The sequence below is a fragment of the Gambusia affinis genome, linkage group LG02, assembly GCF_019740435.1.
Source record: "Gambusia affinis linkage group LG02, SWU_Gaff_1.0, whole genome shotgun sequence".
Classification (NCBI taxonomy): domain Eukaryota; kingdom Metazoa; phylum Chordata; class Actinopteri; order Cyprinodontiformes; family Poeciliidae; genus Gambusia; species Gambusia affinis.
In genome coordinates this window covers 22,706,815-22,722,501 of record NC_057869.1, presented here as the reverse complement: position 1 = coordinate 22,722,501, position 15,687 = coordinate 22,706,815, and the positions used below count along the sequence as shown (strand labels likewise).

General features: G+C 39.0%; 2 protein-coding genes across 7 annotated transcripts in view; one reads left to right on the top strand and one right to left on the bottom strand.

Moving 5' to 3' along the window:
• Positions 1 to 15,687, bottom strand: part of homer2 (homer scaffold protein 2) — a 39,252-nt gene that overhangs the window by 20,213 nt on the left and 3,352 nt on the right. Inside the window, exons 1-2 of one of the 6 annotated variants that reach the window (XM_044106111.1) lie at positions 9,883 to 9,968; positions 9,250 to 9,296 (exon numbers count right to left, since the gene is read on the bottom strand). The exons of 2 other annotated variants lie outside the window; for them this stretch is intronic. In XM_044106111.1, the coding sequence (XP_043962046.1) occupies positions 9,250 to 9,254 (5 nt within the window). In that variant the 5' untranslated portion in view covers positions 9,255 to 9,296; positions 9,883 to 9,968. Of the gene's footprint in view, positions 1 to 9,249; positions 9,988 to 15,687 lie in introns of those variants that run through there. 3 more of the 6 variants (XM_044106127.1, XM_044106136.1, XM_044106120.1) reach the window with 3 other exon arrangements.
• On the top strand, positions 10,065 to 12,055 carry LOC122825074 (RNA guanine-N7 methyltransferase activating subunit-like). Its single transcript, XM_044106147.1, has 3 exons — positions 10,065 to 10,169; positions 11,293 to 11,463; positions 11,552 to 12,055. Exons 2-3 carry the CDS (start codon positions 11,294 to 11,296, stop codon positions 11,733 to 11,735), a joined length of 354 nt encoding a protein of 117 aa, XP_043962082.1. The 5' UTR covers positions 10,065 to 10,169; position 11,293; the 3' UTR covers positions 11,736 to 12,055.

Sequence of the window (15,687 nt, the reverse complement as noted above, 5' to 3'; positions counted from 1 at the left end):
GTGCAGCAAAAGAATAGTTCAGAACCAGCAGTGTGTATTTTATTATCTAATTTAAAAACACACACCTCCAGTGAGAACCTTTGAGATAGCAACTTAGAAATGATCATCTAAAAATTACCTTCATTTACGTACAAAAGTGATTCAACCTCAGAAATATTAAAATCACTCAAAGGCTGCCTAAATGAATCACTAAAATATTGAACGCAGAAGGGAACAATTATAATTTTTAGATCCCCTTTGTAAAAACTGTGATAAAGTAACATTGGAAGTGAGAAAAGCAGATTTTTTTATTTTATTTGATTTTATACAACCTGTGAGATCACTGAAGGATTTCTCATCTCGGTTCACTGAATACCGTCTTATGTTTTCCCAAGCTTTCTCTTTTTGCATTTGACTTTTACCCGACTTACTGTTCATGACCCAAATCTCAAATTGATATCTTAACAGTAAAACACTGCATTTATTATGAATGTGTACAGAAAATTTAAATGAAGCCATATTTTTGACACCTTTGGAGTCAAAAACATCTGCAAACAATCTAATTTCAGGAGATGCAGGGTTACAGCTACACCATTAAAAGAAAAAGAGGAACATGTGAAGCAGAGAGCCCGCCTGACATGCTGCAAATATTCATGAGCTAATAAAGCTTTTCCTTCCATTGGGATTATGGGTTGCCGAGAAATTAAAGCCTAATAAATTTGCTGTCCCCTTTAAGCCTAATCTCCATCTTCATCTGCTTTGGGAACAACAAAACCCATTATACAGATCACTGCTGTTGCTCCATCCACACACACACAAACACACACAGAGGCTGACCTTTGCTGGGGCGGCAGTGTCTGAAGCCAGCTCGCTCTGGCAGGGGAAGACAAGCGAAAGGCCAACACTGAGCACATGGCTGCACTTACACAACTGTTAGTGGAATCCAGTGATCTGATTTTTGGGGATGAAAGGCATTAAGTTGATTGATTTTTCCTGAATTAAAAACGCCGGGGATGTTTTGACTGAATTCTGGTCCCACTGACTGTCGAGTGCTCTCTGTCCCCATCTGGTGCTTTGAATAATTTACAGGTGTGTGTGTTTCTGTGAGGGGAGGCAAGTCTGAGTTAATTTGCTCTGTCTGTCTCTACGTACATCATCTCTTTGCTCATCTTAGACCTATAAAACACTGTTGGGACATTAATGGAGCTGCGTGCTTAAAAGTAATACATTAAAACAAATCTAGATGTGCCAATGAAAACCAGCTGAAATTTGTCAAATTTGTTCCTCCAGCTAATAGATTACAACCCTTTACATTAATAACATGCAATGACAGCAGACAACACTGACGTCCTGTAAAAGATTTACTTTAAACCACCTTTGATGTTCCTAAACATGACGGTCTAAAAGGGGAGTGAGATTTTCCAGCACTGTGATGATGTTCAAAAAAGACAATTTAAAGCCGATGCTCTGTACAGAGAGAAAGTGTAAATAAAAAGCTCACAGCCGTCACTTTTGACTGAGACTCTAGATGCGCTTTTTATTGCAACGAGTTGCAGTCACATTGCATTTCTCCCCTACGTGGTTTTGAAAAGATAAGAAAAACAAAACAACATAAAAAAAGAAGACAGAGCTACTAGAGGAACTGGTTTTAAACAAGATTCCTGAGCTTAGGAATCCACTCCGGGCCAACAATCCAAACAAACGTTGCTCATCCATCAGCTGTATTCATAAATTTTCGGACCAAGAGGTAACGTGAGGTCAAAGCGAACAAACAGAATGTCGAAATTGAGAACCAGCCTGTTTGACAGAAAATCTGCAGAGAGCGGCTTCAGAGACGGAGGATGCAAGTTTCCATTTCCGACAGAAAGTGAACAGTATCTGACTGACAGGTTATACAACCTACATAAGGAAGAAAATAAAGCAACCGCTGTCATTCATCCTCATTCAATAATGGTCAGGATGGACCTGAAAATACATTAGCGCATTGAAATGAAATCCTGAGAAGCATCCTTATTAGTTCAGCTTTGCTTCCTATGAAGAAAGATAATACTTTACCAATGCACACTAAAGAAGCTCGGACTTGGAGAGCTGTTAAAAATGCCTGACGTTTGCAGGTCAGAGAGGAAGTCAGCACATCATGTAGCACCAGGTTTGGTGCTTTGAAAGAGCAGCAAGTATATTTAAAAAAAAAAACCAACATCAACTGTGCATTCAGGTACTAATGGAAGCAGAGCCACAGGCTCCATCACATAAATGAGTTTGTTACATAATAAGATATTCTCATTCGTCTCTTTGCCACTGGGACAGTCTAAGGCCAGCTGTCCAAGAAATAGGTTTTCATCTTAATAAATCGTCAGGAAGCTAAACAAACCACAGGAAACCAGTGCAGTGGCACAAGCAGATTGAATATTTAGGAACAAACTAAATGTGTTCAAGACAAAACTACTTTTGTTTGTTTGTTTTACATTTACATCGCAATCAAGCATTCTTGATTAGACATGCGCCAAACCAGAAGACCCAGCAGCCCGAATGGTCCAAACAACGATCCAATAGGAAACATGCTGACCGCTGTCTCCAATCCATGTGCTTCATAAAAAGACTTTTGTATTTTTGATAACTTCAAGAACGTGAGAAATAGGAAAATTACTCGCTGCTGAATTTGAACAAATTATATTTTATCGCCTTTTTCCTTCCAGCGCTGACATGAACAGAGTTGGATTTTCAACGAGAAAAGAAAACGAGGGGAATATCTTCTCTGTTCCAACGAGAAAAGGGAAAATAACTTCCTCTAGTTCAGAAGATTTGGAGGTAAAGCTACACAATATGGCACCATTAAAATGAAACACTTCTCTAATTTCAAGTCAGAACCAAAACAGAATCCATCACTGAGCCTAAACTGCAGAAAATGAATAAATGAAAGTCTCAGTCTGTCTCTGTTTGTGAGTAATCCTCTTCATATGTCAAACATACAAGGCTGGATATAAACTAGACGTTTTATGGAACAGTAGAAATTCACAGATTTGACTGAACAAGACAGTCAGGAGAGAAGAGCTCTGTTCATTACAGCAAACCACCTGGGTTTTCAATGGAATAAAATGCGGTTTGTCTAATGAAGTCAGGAGGTTAAAGCCCAGTTTTGCCCCCAGATATTCAATGCAATAACCTCAGCAGCGGGATTTCTGCTGTACGTGACTGAAATTACTGGAACAAAACTCTGCATTAGGATTTTTTCCCACTTCTTGTGACATTTACAAAGGCACTAAGCTTGCTCTGATTCATAGAAACCTAATGAGACTTGCCAATATGAAATATGTATCCTATGCTTTCATCTTTATTTTACAGCATTCTCAGCTAGAGGTTTAAATGTGGATTTTAATATATAAACCAAAAGGAACATTACAGTTTTTTTGGAGGGACCAATGCTTTGCTTGCCAGCCACAATCACAGCAAGTTTTATAAGTTTTTAAATTGACAATATCAACATGCTCAGAAAATAGGAGGGAAATAAATTTGATGCCAAACAACACAGCCGGTTACATAAACTGAAGCTATGCTGATGAAAATGGGTGGCGGGGATACATTATCCTGATTATAGCATGTCATATCAATAGCATCTTCACACATGGACAATTACTGATTCAATATGCAGTGATGCACCCCCTGTGCCATCACAGATAAAGGCTGGTGCAGATTTTACTGTTGACTGGTTCTAGTCCCCCAGTAGCTAGCATGTAGAAAATGTAACGTTTCCTTTGCCCCCTTAAAAAGCAAACTCAGATCAAGATGCATGTGATCACAAAACATGTCAAATGAAATTAGCCTGCCCCTGCCTGCTTTTCAAAGAAGCGCGGAGATATTCCTCCCTCTCCTCAACACATTTCTAGACCCAGCAGAGGACTGTGTGCGCTGGTCGAGGATGTTGTGAAACACCCACTTAGTTTTATTTCAGAGGATGTCCTTTCCTCCTCTACATCTTCATGGTGGCACCTTATAATGTCGGCATAGACAGCTTCACAAACAGGCTTGTTAACATTACTAAATGTTTGGCCATGACTTTACACTTTGCTCGACTTTATGCTGAGGATAGAAGTTCTCAAATTAATACTGAAGTGACACCAAGTAATGGTGTCAGTGGTGATGCAGGTGGAGGAATCAAAGCAATCAAATCTTAATATGGAAGGAAAAACAACAACATGCAACATAATGACAAGTCTACACTTAATCGTTTTTGTCTGTTTCTTTTCCCCACTGACTACAAACATTGTGACATCTCATGATTGCAGTGTAGCATGAAAGTATACTTTTGACACACTATTAACTTGTGTAACATTAGTATCACAAAGAACGTTTTTGAATACATTGTCTTTTTGTAGCCTTTGTATCACGAGTCCATGTTTTGTGTGCCAATATTTTATTCAACTTGTTGAATGAAGCCAAAATGAGATATGTTTTTTTATATTAAATAATGTGATATCTAATATAAGTTGAATTACTTATATCATGGAGCTTTACCAGCCCTACATGTAGTTTTCTGCAGGATAGCCTCTATACTGTGTCGAAGCCCAAACAGAACAGCTCATTCCAACATCATCAACAAGAACAAATTAAGTAAGCTTTCATGAAGGGATAGGTAAAACACTGACATTTAGATCAGGTGTTAGAAAGACTTTTTCTAACAACTGCAGCCACAAAACAGAACTGCCATCCCAAAATGACTTAAAATACTGAAATTCCAACAGACTTCCTGGATGTAACCTTTGGTAGAAAACGAAATTTCAAGTGTTCAAGTGCACACTCTGCAAATTGGTAATATATTTGCCCAGGTGGACAGAATAACTGGCCTCAATACCCACACCTGATGATTATTTTTAGTGGCCGAGATGATAAAACTCAAACTGGTGGGGATGTTCTGAAATGGTAATGAAAGAAAAGAGTGAGAAAAGTGTGAGTGAGAAAAGTGTGAGTAATCAACCGAGTCATCCCAATTTTCACCGATAGTATTGCAATTGCATATCTTCTTCATATCACAGCGCAACTCTTTTACAAGTCAACCTACTAACCCTGGTGGATGAGGGATGAGCAAAGATGAAACCCTCACCATTGAACCCCTCAGTCCAAAGGTGATGCAAGTGATTTTAAACAGCATGTTCAATTTGGACCCTATAATGGAATAAATCTGATATATTATAACAACCTGCTTATTAAAAATGGAAGAAAATGAGGATCTAAAAGACAAACATCAACCAAAGTTAGAATATAATCTTAGGCCTTAATTGTTCAGTTAACAACAATATTAGAACAATGCACAAAACTACCAGCTCACAGATCAGTAAGTTTTGCCTTAAGAAATATTTGAATATTGAGATACAACCCCTGATATACCTGCAGTCAGTCTGTAGAGTCAGTCACAATGATATAAACATCTGATTTCATTCAGATTGAATCTTCTCATTACATTTGCACTCTGATTTTCTATAATACTGTAGTGTTTTATTGCATAAACAACCTATTCTGAACAACTGAATTGACAGAATCCCAATTCTTTTTCTTTTTTCTTTCCCATCAGCTTCCTTTAGCTGCAGTCATCAGTGACCTTCATTAGTCTTGCCAGTTATTGCCGTCATACAGCAGCATCTCATGTACTACAGGCGACGGGCCAGGTTCACGCCAGCAGACGCAGCAGGCCCCCCCACCGCCACACTGAGGGGACATGAAGAGCCCAACTTAATCTGAGAGATCCAAGGAAAAGGGAGTGAGGAAATCTCCCCAGAAACCCAGTATGACAGCAGATGGCCTCCTGGGCTTCAACCATCTGCTGAGATAACATTCAATCCACCATCCGTGTCCTTCTTCCTTTACCCTTTTTACCACCAAAACCTGCTTCTGCGCTTGTAAACAAGAACTCAACGAGGGCTGCCTCCAAACCAGAGGCAGACAGGACGCACGCTCTGGTTAGGCTTAAAGTCCAGCCTCCTGTCAGGGCAGCCAAGCGACCTGCTGCCATGTCACAGAGCCTAATCAATGAGTGTTAAGCCTTTGGATGTCATTCTCTGGCCAGCCAGGAGATTATCATCTGTCCCTGTGTTAGGGCTGCTCCCAGCATAGCTTGCTTTAAATAGCAATATGCTGATTACATTGCTGGCTGCCTGTGTGCTTATTCTGTACAACAGGGCTTCAGGCAATCTAAGCTTTATTTTTCAGTACTTCCAGAGACACGGTGCATTAGCTACTAACCTCTTCCTAAAATACATCTTTCTTTCACACTGCAGCAGTACAAATTTCTCACTCCCAAAATTCTGCAGCATTCAACTGCAGGTAGGTGATTAAGGCGCATGTTTATATTATTATCACTGAGACAAATTCACAATAGTCTCAATCACTCCTATGGAACTTTAGAGGCAAAAAACCAAACGAAAATAAATGACGCCAGAGTGACTTCATACAGTCAAAGACTAGTAATTAAGGTACAAAAGAAAAATATCCTGGGTGTTTCCTCTGCTAAGTATTTTTTGCAAAATGATTAATCTAAAAATTCATTTAGAAGTGAATAGTTTCGTAGAGAAGAACTCCCAACAATGAACCGAAAACAAAAAGTAAGACACACCTGGTCAACTCTGACTGATCCCTAGGGTGCAACATTGTTGCATCATCGCAAGGGTGTGATCAGAGAGAAAGACATTGCGCAAGTAAGATCGCCTCCGTAAAACTTCTGCTACCCTTTCCTGCAAAATCAACTTTCTGTGATAAGATATCCAAGAATCAACCATCAGTCCACAAACCAAACGTTCAGATAAAAACAAAACAGTCTACACCGAGGCCGCAAGTAACAATTATTTTGAGAATGGATTAATCAGATAATCTATTCAATTAAATATTAGATAAAGGCACATTACTCAGATTCTTCATTTAACACAATGAATGATGAAAATAAATATTTCAATAATTCAAAAAAATATTAATTCCTTTTCTAATAATGAAAATAAATATTTTATTGCCTAAAGATAGCATTCTATTAGTAAATCTGAACCAGGTGAAGCTAAAACTTTGCCACTTAAAATTTGGTTGAAACATTACAGGCAAAGATATTTTTATCCTAATTGTAAAATTAATTTTTTGTACAGTTTTGAGTTGATTACACCTCTGACTTTTTTTTTTTAAACCAAATGGCCTTTTTTATCCATTACTAAATTAGTTGACAATCATTTTGATAATAATTAATCATTTTTAATCATTTCAGCCCTGGTTTATAGATATACATTTTTAGGTTACAATACCAAAACAATCAAGGAGCATACTTTTTTTTCTGTATTCAAATGGAATAAAGGCTTTATGAATCTCAAATGTTGACCCTCCAAGTTCAGGTCACACCAGAACGTGTAATTTATATTTTTGAATAGAGACAATGTAATATCAATCTGATTTCCTTTTAGCTAAGGAAGTTGAGTGAAACAGACCCGAGACTTTCCGTGAGGTGCCGACTACACACTGGCTGAAAATACAAGTAAAAAGAAATCACCTATGAACCGAGTGCTCATGTCACCCCATGAGAAATGCTTCCCTAGCAGGAGAGCCACACCGAAAAATAAAATAACTCTGGGTATCCATACAATTTGATTCAAGTTGGAACATCAGGAATGGGGTAGGACATAAATTGTGGCCTACAGTAAAACTAGTATTAGAGTTTCAAATACTCAGTTGAAGCAGTAGGTGTGTAAATTGTCTGGCATGCGAGTGATGTCAAAAATCCATCGTCTCCAACATCAGGCAGGCGTAGCATCTGTACGCCCCATCCAAACATCTAACCTGCAACCCTCCATCAGTTTGATATTCATATCAGACACTCTGGTCAAAGCCTGTAAAGCTATAACTATAATATATAATGTCACAACTATAGGTTCTGCTTTAGATGTGCCACTTTTAACATTATTACCTTGCATGTATACAAGCTTGTCACATTTTCAGAAGAGCAGCCTGGAGTTCATGTAATGACAAAACACTAACAGTAGAGAAAAGGATTTGATTGAAAACAAGCATGAGAACAAGATGCATCATTGCCTGAAAGAGCTTCTCTTATACTTCCTTCTTGCTGAGATTCAAGTGTAAACTTGTTTAATCACAGCCATAGGTGCACTGCAGATTTCTTTTAGCATTGTGTGCTGCAGAGAAAAACAATTTCAGAAAGACAGCCCACCTCTTAATTTAAAAAAAAAACGCTTAAAATTAGGGAACTGCAGGTAAGTTTTTTTTAAAAAACTAAAGTTTTGAACTGAGCCCATTTAGAAAGTCACTTTTGATTCTCTGATAATGTAAATATTGGACAAATCAGCCATCAGCTGATTACAAAGGAAGCATCTTCTAAAACAAAGTGTTGGCAAACTTTACTCGTTATCTTAAAATGAATCCTGATTTCCAAGGAGACCGGTGTCTCCGCCTTCCAAGACTCTCTCTGCAAGCCGATGTTATAAGGCAGACTGAAACCACAGAGCTGACTCCACCAGTAAGTGTGACCTGCCCTGTCTTGGCCTGGCTCCTGGTCCACTGGGCCAGTTTCATGACACAACAAGACCAACACGTCTCCAAACCGGTTCGGTGACTGTAAAACTTCCAAGACCATGACGAGATTGTAAAACTGGTTTGCTAAAACACGTAGTTAGAGACAAACTTGTGTAATTGGGTGGAAACTAATGATGTGGAAGTGGATGACAGGTTTTCAGAATGCAGAGGAAGAGTAGGTATACCTCACATAAACACCCCAATCAAGTATATGTCAAGTGGGCTACTGATTGCATAACTATTGAGATGAGCCAGAGTCAAATCTCCACACAACAGACTATAGACACAAAATTATGTGCCGTTTCTTGTAAACCACAGTGGAAGTGCACACTAGCTCCAGAGAACACACACTCCCCCACAAGTGCCATATTTCTCCTCGTTAGTGGGCAGTATTGACTCTGACACCTCCATATCATAAGCCGCAAAGCTGCAGCTGCACAGATTATGAAGAACGTAAAACGCACAGGGATCCACTTAAAATTATGTGCTATACGCAAGATAATATGTTTACATAAAAAGTCGTATTTTTTCACAGAAAAGATGTCTGTAAATATAATCTTGTAAAGCAAGCCACACGGACAGTCGAGGCGAGACAGTTCACCCTATTCAGGTGAACAGGTGAACAGCTATAGAGGTATTTCAGCGAACCGACACACATTGAACAGTCAGGTGTTAATAAAAGGCACTCTGAAGGACAGCGCTCTCCGGATCACTCACCCCATCGCAGCGGACTTGCGGTGCAACTCCTTTTCTTTATTTGGAAGCTATAGAAAAAATAATGTTAAAAGTGAGGTCCTCAAAATATTAGTGGTCAGCGGAGTCACAAACCCCGCTTTGTCCGCAGCAGAAAAAAAAGTCTTGCTGCTGAGAGACAAGTGAAATATGAGAGCACTTCTCCGTAAACTCGATTCACCGGGTTGTCAAGCTCGCTCCTACAGAAACACGTTCAGGAAGTTTTTTGGTTTTTTTAAATCCTCTCCTGGTTTGTCGCTCCTGTCAAACGTGAGGCGCTAAATCCCACTTAAGAATGGCTTCCTCCTCGCTTCCTGCAGTAGGGCGATAATGAAATAAGTTGATGTTTGTCTGCTTGGTCTCAATGCGGAGTTTCTTCCTCCCCAGAGGGTTTGTGTTTCATATGAAGGGCAGCAGAGGCAGCAAGCAGCAGCGACACGGAGCGGCTTCCTCAACCTGCCTCCTTTTGCAAAACCACCCACTCTCTTTAAACCTGCGGTATCTGTGGTGCTGCGGTTTCACGCTGACAACTGTGTCCAAACTGTGGTCTGAAATCACGAAATGTCCAAGGAAACAGCACCCAGACCTTATTTTTGTTTTGTTTTTTTAAACACTTACATGTTTTATAATGCTGTTTTCAAGTCGAGATCCTTTATACAGTCAGATGGACAACTAATATGCATATTACTTAAACTGCGTCTTCATAACCGGACTTAACACGGACAGATGATGCTAATAAAGAAGCTTTTAAAGAGGTTTCCATTACCTGAAAAGCTTGTAATCAGGAGCAGGTGCGCGCGCTCCCGGAACCATTATTTCAAGCTTCTGTGTTTCAGGGAACATATTTTCAGTGACGTTCCGATGCTGGTTGACGCTAAAGCTAACAGTTCAGTTGTCGCGTAAAGGTACGTTCTTAAATTTTCTGCTAAAGTGCACTAGAAGGACAACTTTTGTTTTAATTATGGTAATTGTACTGGATCAATTCCTGGTTTGGAATTCATAGCTGCGAAGTTCATAGGAAAAAAACAATCTTAAAATCCGTGTTAGCAATAATAGCAATTCAGTTTAGCAGTTTCCATTAAGCTGTTTTTTTCCTTTAAGTGTTTAAATGCCCATTGTTAAACTAGAGACTGTATATTATTTGGCAGAAAAGAACACTTCTGTATTTAGTTGTTGGCAAATGGAATACTAAACATGACAGAACATATTAAGGATGTTTACGGAATGATTATGAAAATACGGAACGGACTACAGTGAAGCATGCTGCTTTCACTAGGTATTGGCACATTTTAATCTTAAAAACGAACAAGTATATTCTTTCCTTGACGGACGTAATGTAATTTTTCAGTTTGTCTGGTACAGTAAGTGCTTTGCAGTTTCAGCTCCTGGGAAGCTACAGACACAAACCGTTGATATTTAAAGTGCACACACCTCAATCAGTCCTCTTTAGTATTGGTCTGTCGTCGCGCTACATCTTGACTGGCCAACATTTGTCCACTCCACCCTGTAAAACTTGTAGTAATCTATCCGATTTTGAGAGATATATATATATATATATATTTTTTGTCCAGTAGCTTTTACAGATTTTCTGTCTGATTTAGTTCTGAACTTTGGCCACAAGTTAAATTTTCTTCTGATGAAGACGCATGTCTGGGTGGGATAAGTATTTATTGCGATAATACTGGGAAATTAAATCAATTTTCATCTTCAGCTTTTAGGCGAATACTTTTAGATTTTGCCTTGAAACTGGTATTTTAATCGCTCATAATTTGATCCACTTTGAGTTTAAAAGTCACTTTGAACACAATATCTCACTGGGCTTGAAAAATGAAGCACCTTGAAATGTTTAAATTAGTTTCTGTGTAATAAAACTTGTAAACGTAATATTAAAGTTATTTGGTGGTTTTGTTTTTGAAAAAGTCAAAATCACCTATAACACAATCATCTTGGCAGTTTTCTCTCATACTTTTTTCTTTTTTTGTTTTCCTTGAGTTTAACAGCCTTTTCTTTTTATCATCTTGCTAACAGGATGTCTGACACATCAGAAAACACTCAGAGCTACGAGGAGCTGTTCTCTAACAGATTTTCACCAGAGGACAGTGAATACCAGCAATATCTGAAACGTCCAGCTGACCCGCCACCAATTGTTGAGGACTGGCGGGGGCGTGGTGGAGGAAACCAGAGGGGCAGGGACACCAGGTAGTTTTGGTCTAGTTTCTGTTCAGTCAGCCGCTCCATGGGAAATGTTTTATACTGTAATAATCGGGTTTTTACAAATACCTTCCAGGTACCAGGACCGCCGAGGCTACAGAGACCGCAGTTGGGGAGAAGACAGGAGATGGCGAGGGGACCGCCATGGACAGCATGACAGAGACAGGAACTGGGGGCATGGCAGTGGATATCAGTCTGGGTTCAGAGGCTCCAACCAGGGATACAACTCTCATAATCGTCCGCAGTATGATCGCTACTGATTACTCCAGATTTCTATTTACAGTCTCATGACTTGAGCTTCACTTGTTTGTGGTAGGATTCAGCTGGTTTCTCCTTTTCATCGGTGATGCAGTAAGAGCTGCTTTTTAAAACTCCTGTCCCTTGTTTTTACCTATAGCAAAAATGCATGTAAAGGCAGAAATGTGCAGTGATTGTGATATGTGAAATCTGAATTTCCAAGAGAAATGTATTCATGATACAGCTTTACTTTTACCATCAGTGTATGAACTTGCAGATTAACGTTTGTTTCTGTTAGAATATGTATTTTTCTAATAAAATGACTGCTGACTGTGCAATTAGAGGTATAAAGTTTAATTGCATAAACCCATTCACCTATACAAACATTACTGAAATGGGTGTCAACCATGTTTCCAGTCTTTAAAGATTTATTTTTTTAATTCAGGTGTTCTACCTGGGATGCTCAAGTTTTTAATGTGAGTTAAGAAGAAAGTTGGAAGGTGTGTATATCTTTAACCAGGTGATCAGTGGACCACAGGCGAATGATTAGGCATCGACTCCTATGTGCTTTTGACACACAGGGGAAACAAATTAGGCAAAAACAATGGGTTAACTCATGTTGTGTTTACTGTTTATTTTGCATCAAAACTGAACTTAAAATCTGGACATTTGGAGCCTCCCAGTTACATTAACAGGTAAACCAGAACTTTGACTCAAACCGAAGATTGTTCCCACCAGGAGCAGTTTCAGATGTTGATATTATAAAATAAGCTTTAAAATTAGATGTCCAGTCATATTCTTTAAATTATTGAAAAGTTTACTTAAATCACTAAGTCAAAACACTAAGTGAAACACACTTGAATAAAAGATTCAACCCTATTTACGTCAATTATGATTTTACATCAAGTCAATGAAAACACATCTAAGATATTTCATAAGATCAACAAACATTTTTAATATTGAAATCTGGGCTTGATGAGAAGTGGATTTTAATATCTACTTAAAGGTTGTGGTTTTCAAATGGACCCCATTTCATTTGGGGAACCCCAGACGTTCCCCAAATGAACCTCTGGGGAAAAACATCAACTTTTTTTAAGGATACTTATCTTATTTCACAAGATGCAAAGAAAACCACATTTTGGGAATTTTCCAGCAGCTTTCAGAGACCAGTATTTTAACCAGCCTGAGGAGTTACTTTTGTAATCCACTTAAAGAAACACAAAGAGGTAAAAAGCCAGAAATGTTAGCCTGATAATTTTGTGAAGCCGCAGCTAACACTTAAACAATTTCACTGTTTTAATCTCTCCTGTGACAAGATTTTTTTTTTTCTAATTTGGGAGCAGATAAAGATCAAATCACTGTCCTACACAGAAAAGATGTTTTTTTTGTTCTAAATTGTTTTACGTATGCAGCACTTACAACTCTACCAGATAATGTCTTTGGCAAGTTAATAGACTTAAAATGCTCATCTGCAATCTGCCCTTTTAGACCCAACTAATTTCTTTAACAGAGATGATTATATCTCGTATAATCATCTCTGGTGGTGAACGTTGTAATTGTGGAGTATTAACATAAATGTTGGTCTAGTAAGGGGGTTGGATAATATACCCTCCTGATTATATTTAAATACTCAATCCGAAGGTATCTCATGAATAACACATGCTCACACATCGCTATCGCTGCTGAAAGGTCATACTGCTTCTAGAAATAAATACTCCAAGTCATCAGGGATGTAGCAGAGTGTTAGCTACCTGATTGTTTAAAAAGGTGAAAGCAACATGTGTTGTTATCAGAGGGTTCTTTTAAAGAATACTTATGTTCATAGATTAAAATTATGCATTTATAAATACACAAAAACTTTGGCCAACAGGCACTGGAGTCAGTATCTTTCCATGTATTAAGGCATCCGGTCTCAATTTTGTTCTCCAGTTGGGCTTTTTAAATGGGTCACTGAATACAGTGAAGATAATTTAGGACAAGTTACATTTAGTCACTCAGCTTGGTCCTTTAGATTTCAGTTAAACTGAAACTTTATCAGCCTCTACTGTCCACGTTGTGACCTTAACCCCAACTTTAGTAGAGAAAAACCTGCATTCACAGTCAATATTCAGAACACTTCGCATTTTTTAAAGAGCAGCTAAAACATTGATGTGCATCATTAATACATTACTGCAACATGCACCGTTGACTCTGGCATATGTAACTCAGAGCCTTAATGTCGGCACTTTGAGCTTTACAGTCCATTAAGCAGAGGAGCTCTGTTATGTGATAAATAGTAACTGTGTTCGAATGCTGCTGGATTTGGGATGATTTCTGAGTTTTATATTCAGATTCCCAGTGTACAAAAGGCTAACATTTAATTTGGACAACACACTCAGCTGGATGATGAGGAAGTGAGTGACTAAAGAAAAGAGGGGAAGGCTGCGGAGCAACCAGTTCAGATTAAATCATCTACATCCCAGAGTCCTGTGCCTCCAGCCTTTTTAATATTGTCCTGTTGGCACAGTTTGGATTTAGCCTCTTTTTTTTTCTAGTCTCATTAACATTAATACCAAATAACCACCTAATCCTGGAAGTTGAGGTGTTCCTTAAGATAATGGCATTTACCCACTACACATTGTTTTAGAAATGAAAATATTTCTTAAGGATTTCTTTTGATCAAAATTCCTAAAGTGAGATTTTACCATTCTCTTTTACAGATTTTATTTAATTTTTTAAACAAACGCATTGCATTCCCTTAGCCTGCTTTGGACTTGTAAGAAGTACGGCATTTGGTAAAAGTCCAAAACTTATTTTTCTTATCCAAACAACTAGAACTAACATCCTCTGAAATAATCATCTCTAGTGGTCCAGTCCTCACCTCAGCGTGTTAACCTACTTCCTTCATGAGCATCGGCTCATTCTTTGCACTCATCTTCTAAATAGAGGATAACATTATTTCAAATGATTTTTTTGTTGTTTTTTTTTTACTGCATGGAAAAATCTACAGGATCCTTTTAGGATTTATTAATGCCAACAATCTTCACCCCTTGCTGCGTTTTAATTAGTTATCTGATAGCAAATCATTTAGAGACTGGGAGGAAAAACAATAGAGACAGTCGAGTACGTAGAGAGATGGGAGTACTGCCTCAGTCTCATCTGCCGGGCTGTCAGGCTTCATGTGGCCTGTTTGGGACAATACAAAGTGACAGCAATGGAGACAGTGCGCTGGGGGCCATGTCCTTGGTGATGAACTCATCCAGTGCAATCATCATTCTGCTCTCGCCCCTCCTTACCGCACACAGAAATACATGTCTGCACACAATGAACTCCAGCTCCCCCTTCCCTCTATTGCACACAAACAGGCGGGGGCCCTGCATCCCCCAGCCCCTGCAGCACTTTGCGACCTACATCTGGTGTTGGAGAGTGCAGGGACTGAGATCGGCCCGGGTCAGCCAGGCCCCAGCCTCCAGCAGACAGTACAGAGGATTTGTGTTGCATGTGAGTCTGAATGGTGGAAGCATGCTTGCTTTGCTGCTCTTGTCAAAATTTGTGGGTTCCAGTTTGTGCCAAGAACATGCATGTCTCCACACAGTTGTATCCCAGTAGCTCACGTGAGCAAATGCTAACCAGCCACCCATATGCGCTAAAATTAGGGAATTAGGAATGTGATTCCTTTTTTCAAAAATTGCTGCTGTTAGATGAGGTCTGACAACATCTTGTCCTCTGTTCATCCAGCTGCACACCCTATAAGTTAATCATGCATCTGCTCAGGTCATGCATGTAAAGAGAGTGGACTGTGCCGCTGAGTCGAGCTTGTTAATCTGATTATATCTGGTGGTATCTTTCTTTACTCAAACACGTTAATAGGGTGTTGGATATTCTGTGCCAGAAAGCTCCATTTAAAAATGTTTCTTTCAGCTCCTTTCAAATGTCAGCTGTTTTGTTCCCTTCTCGCTAAATATCCTGACACAGTTCTGTCGAACTTCATTTCAC

Bases quoted from the DNA above. Each gene is read 5' to 3' on its own strand.
- LOC122825074 (XM_044106147.1), top strand. From the start codon at position 11,294: ATGTCTGACACATCAGAAAACACTCAGAGCTACGAGGAGCTGTTCTCT. The intron at 11,464-11,551 runs GTAGTTTTGGTC...AATACCTTCCAG, and splicing joins CAGAGGGGCAGGGACACCAG to GTACCAGGACCGCCGAGGCT.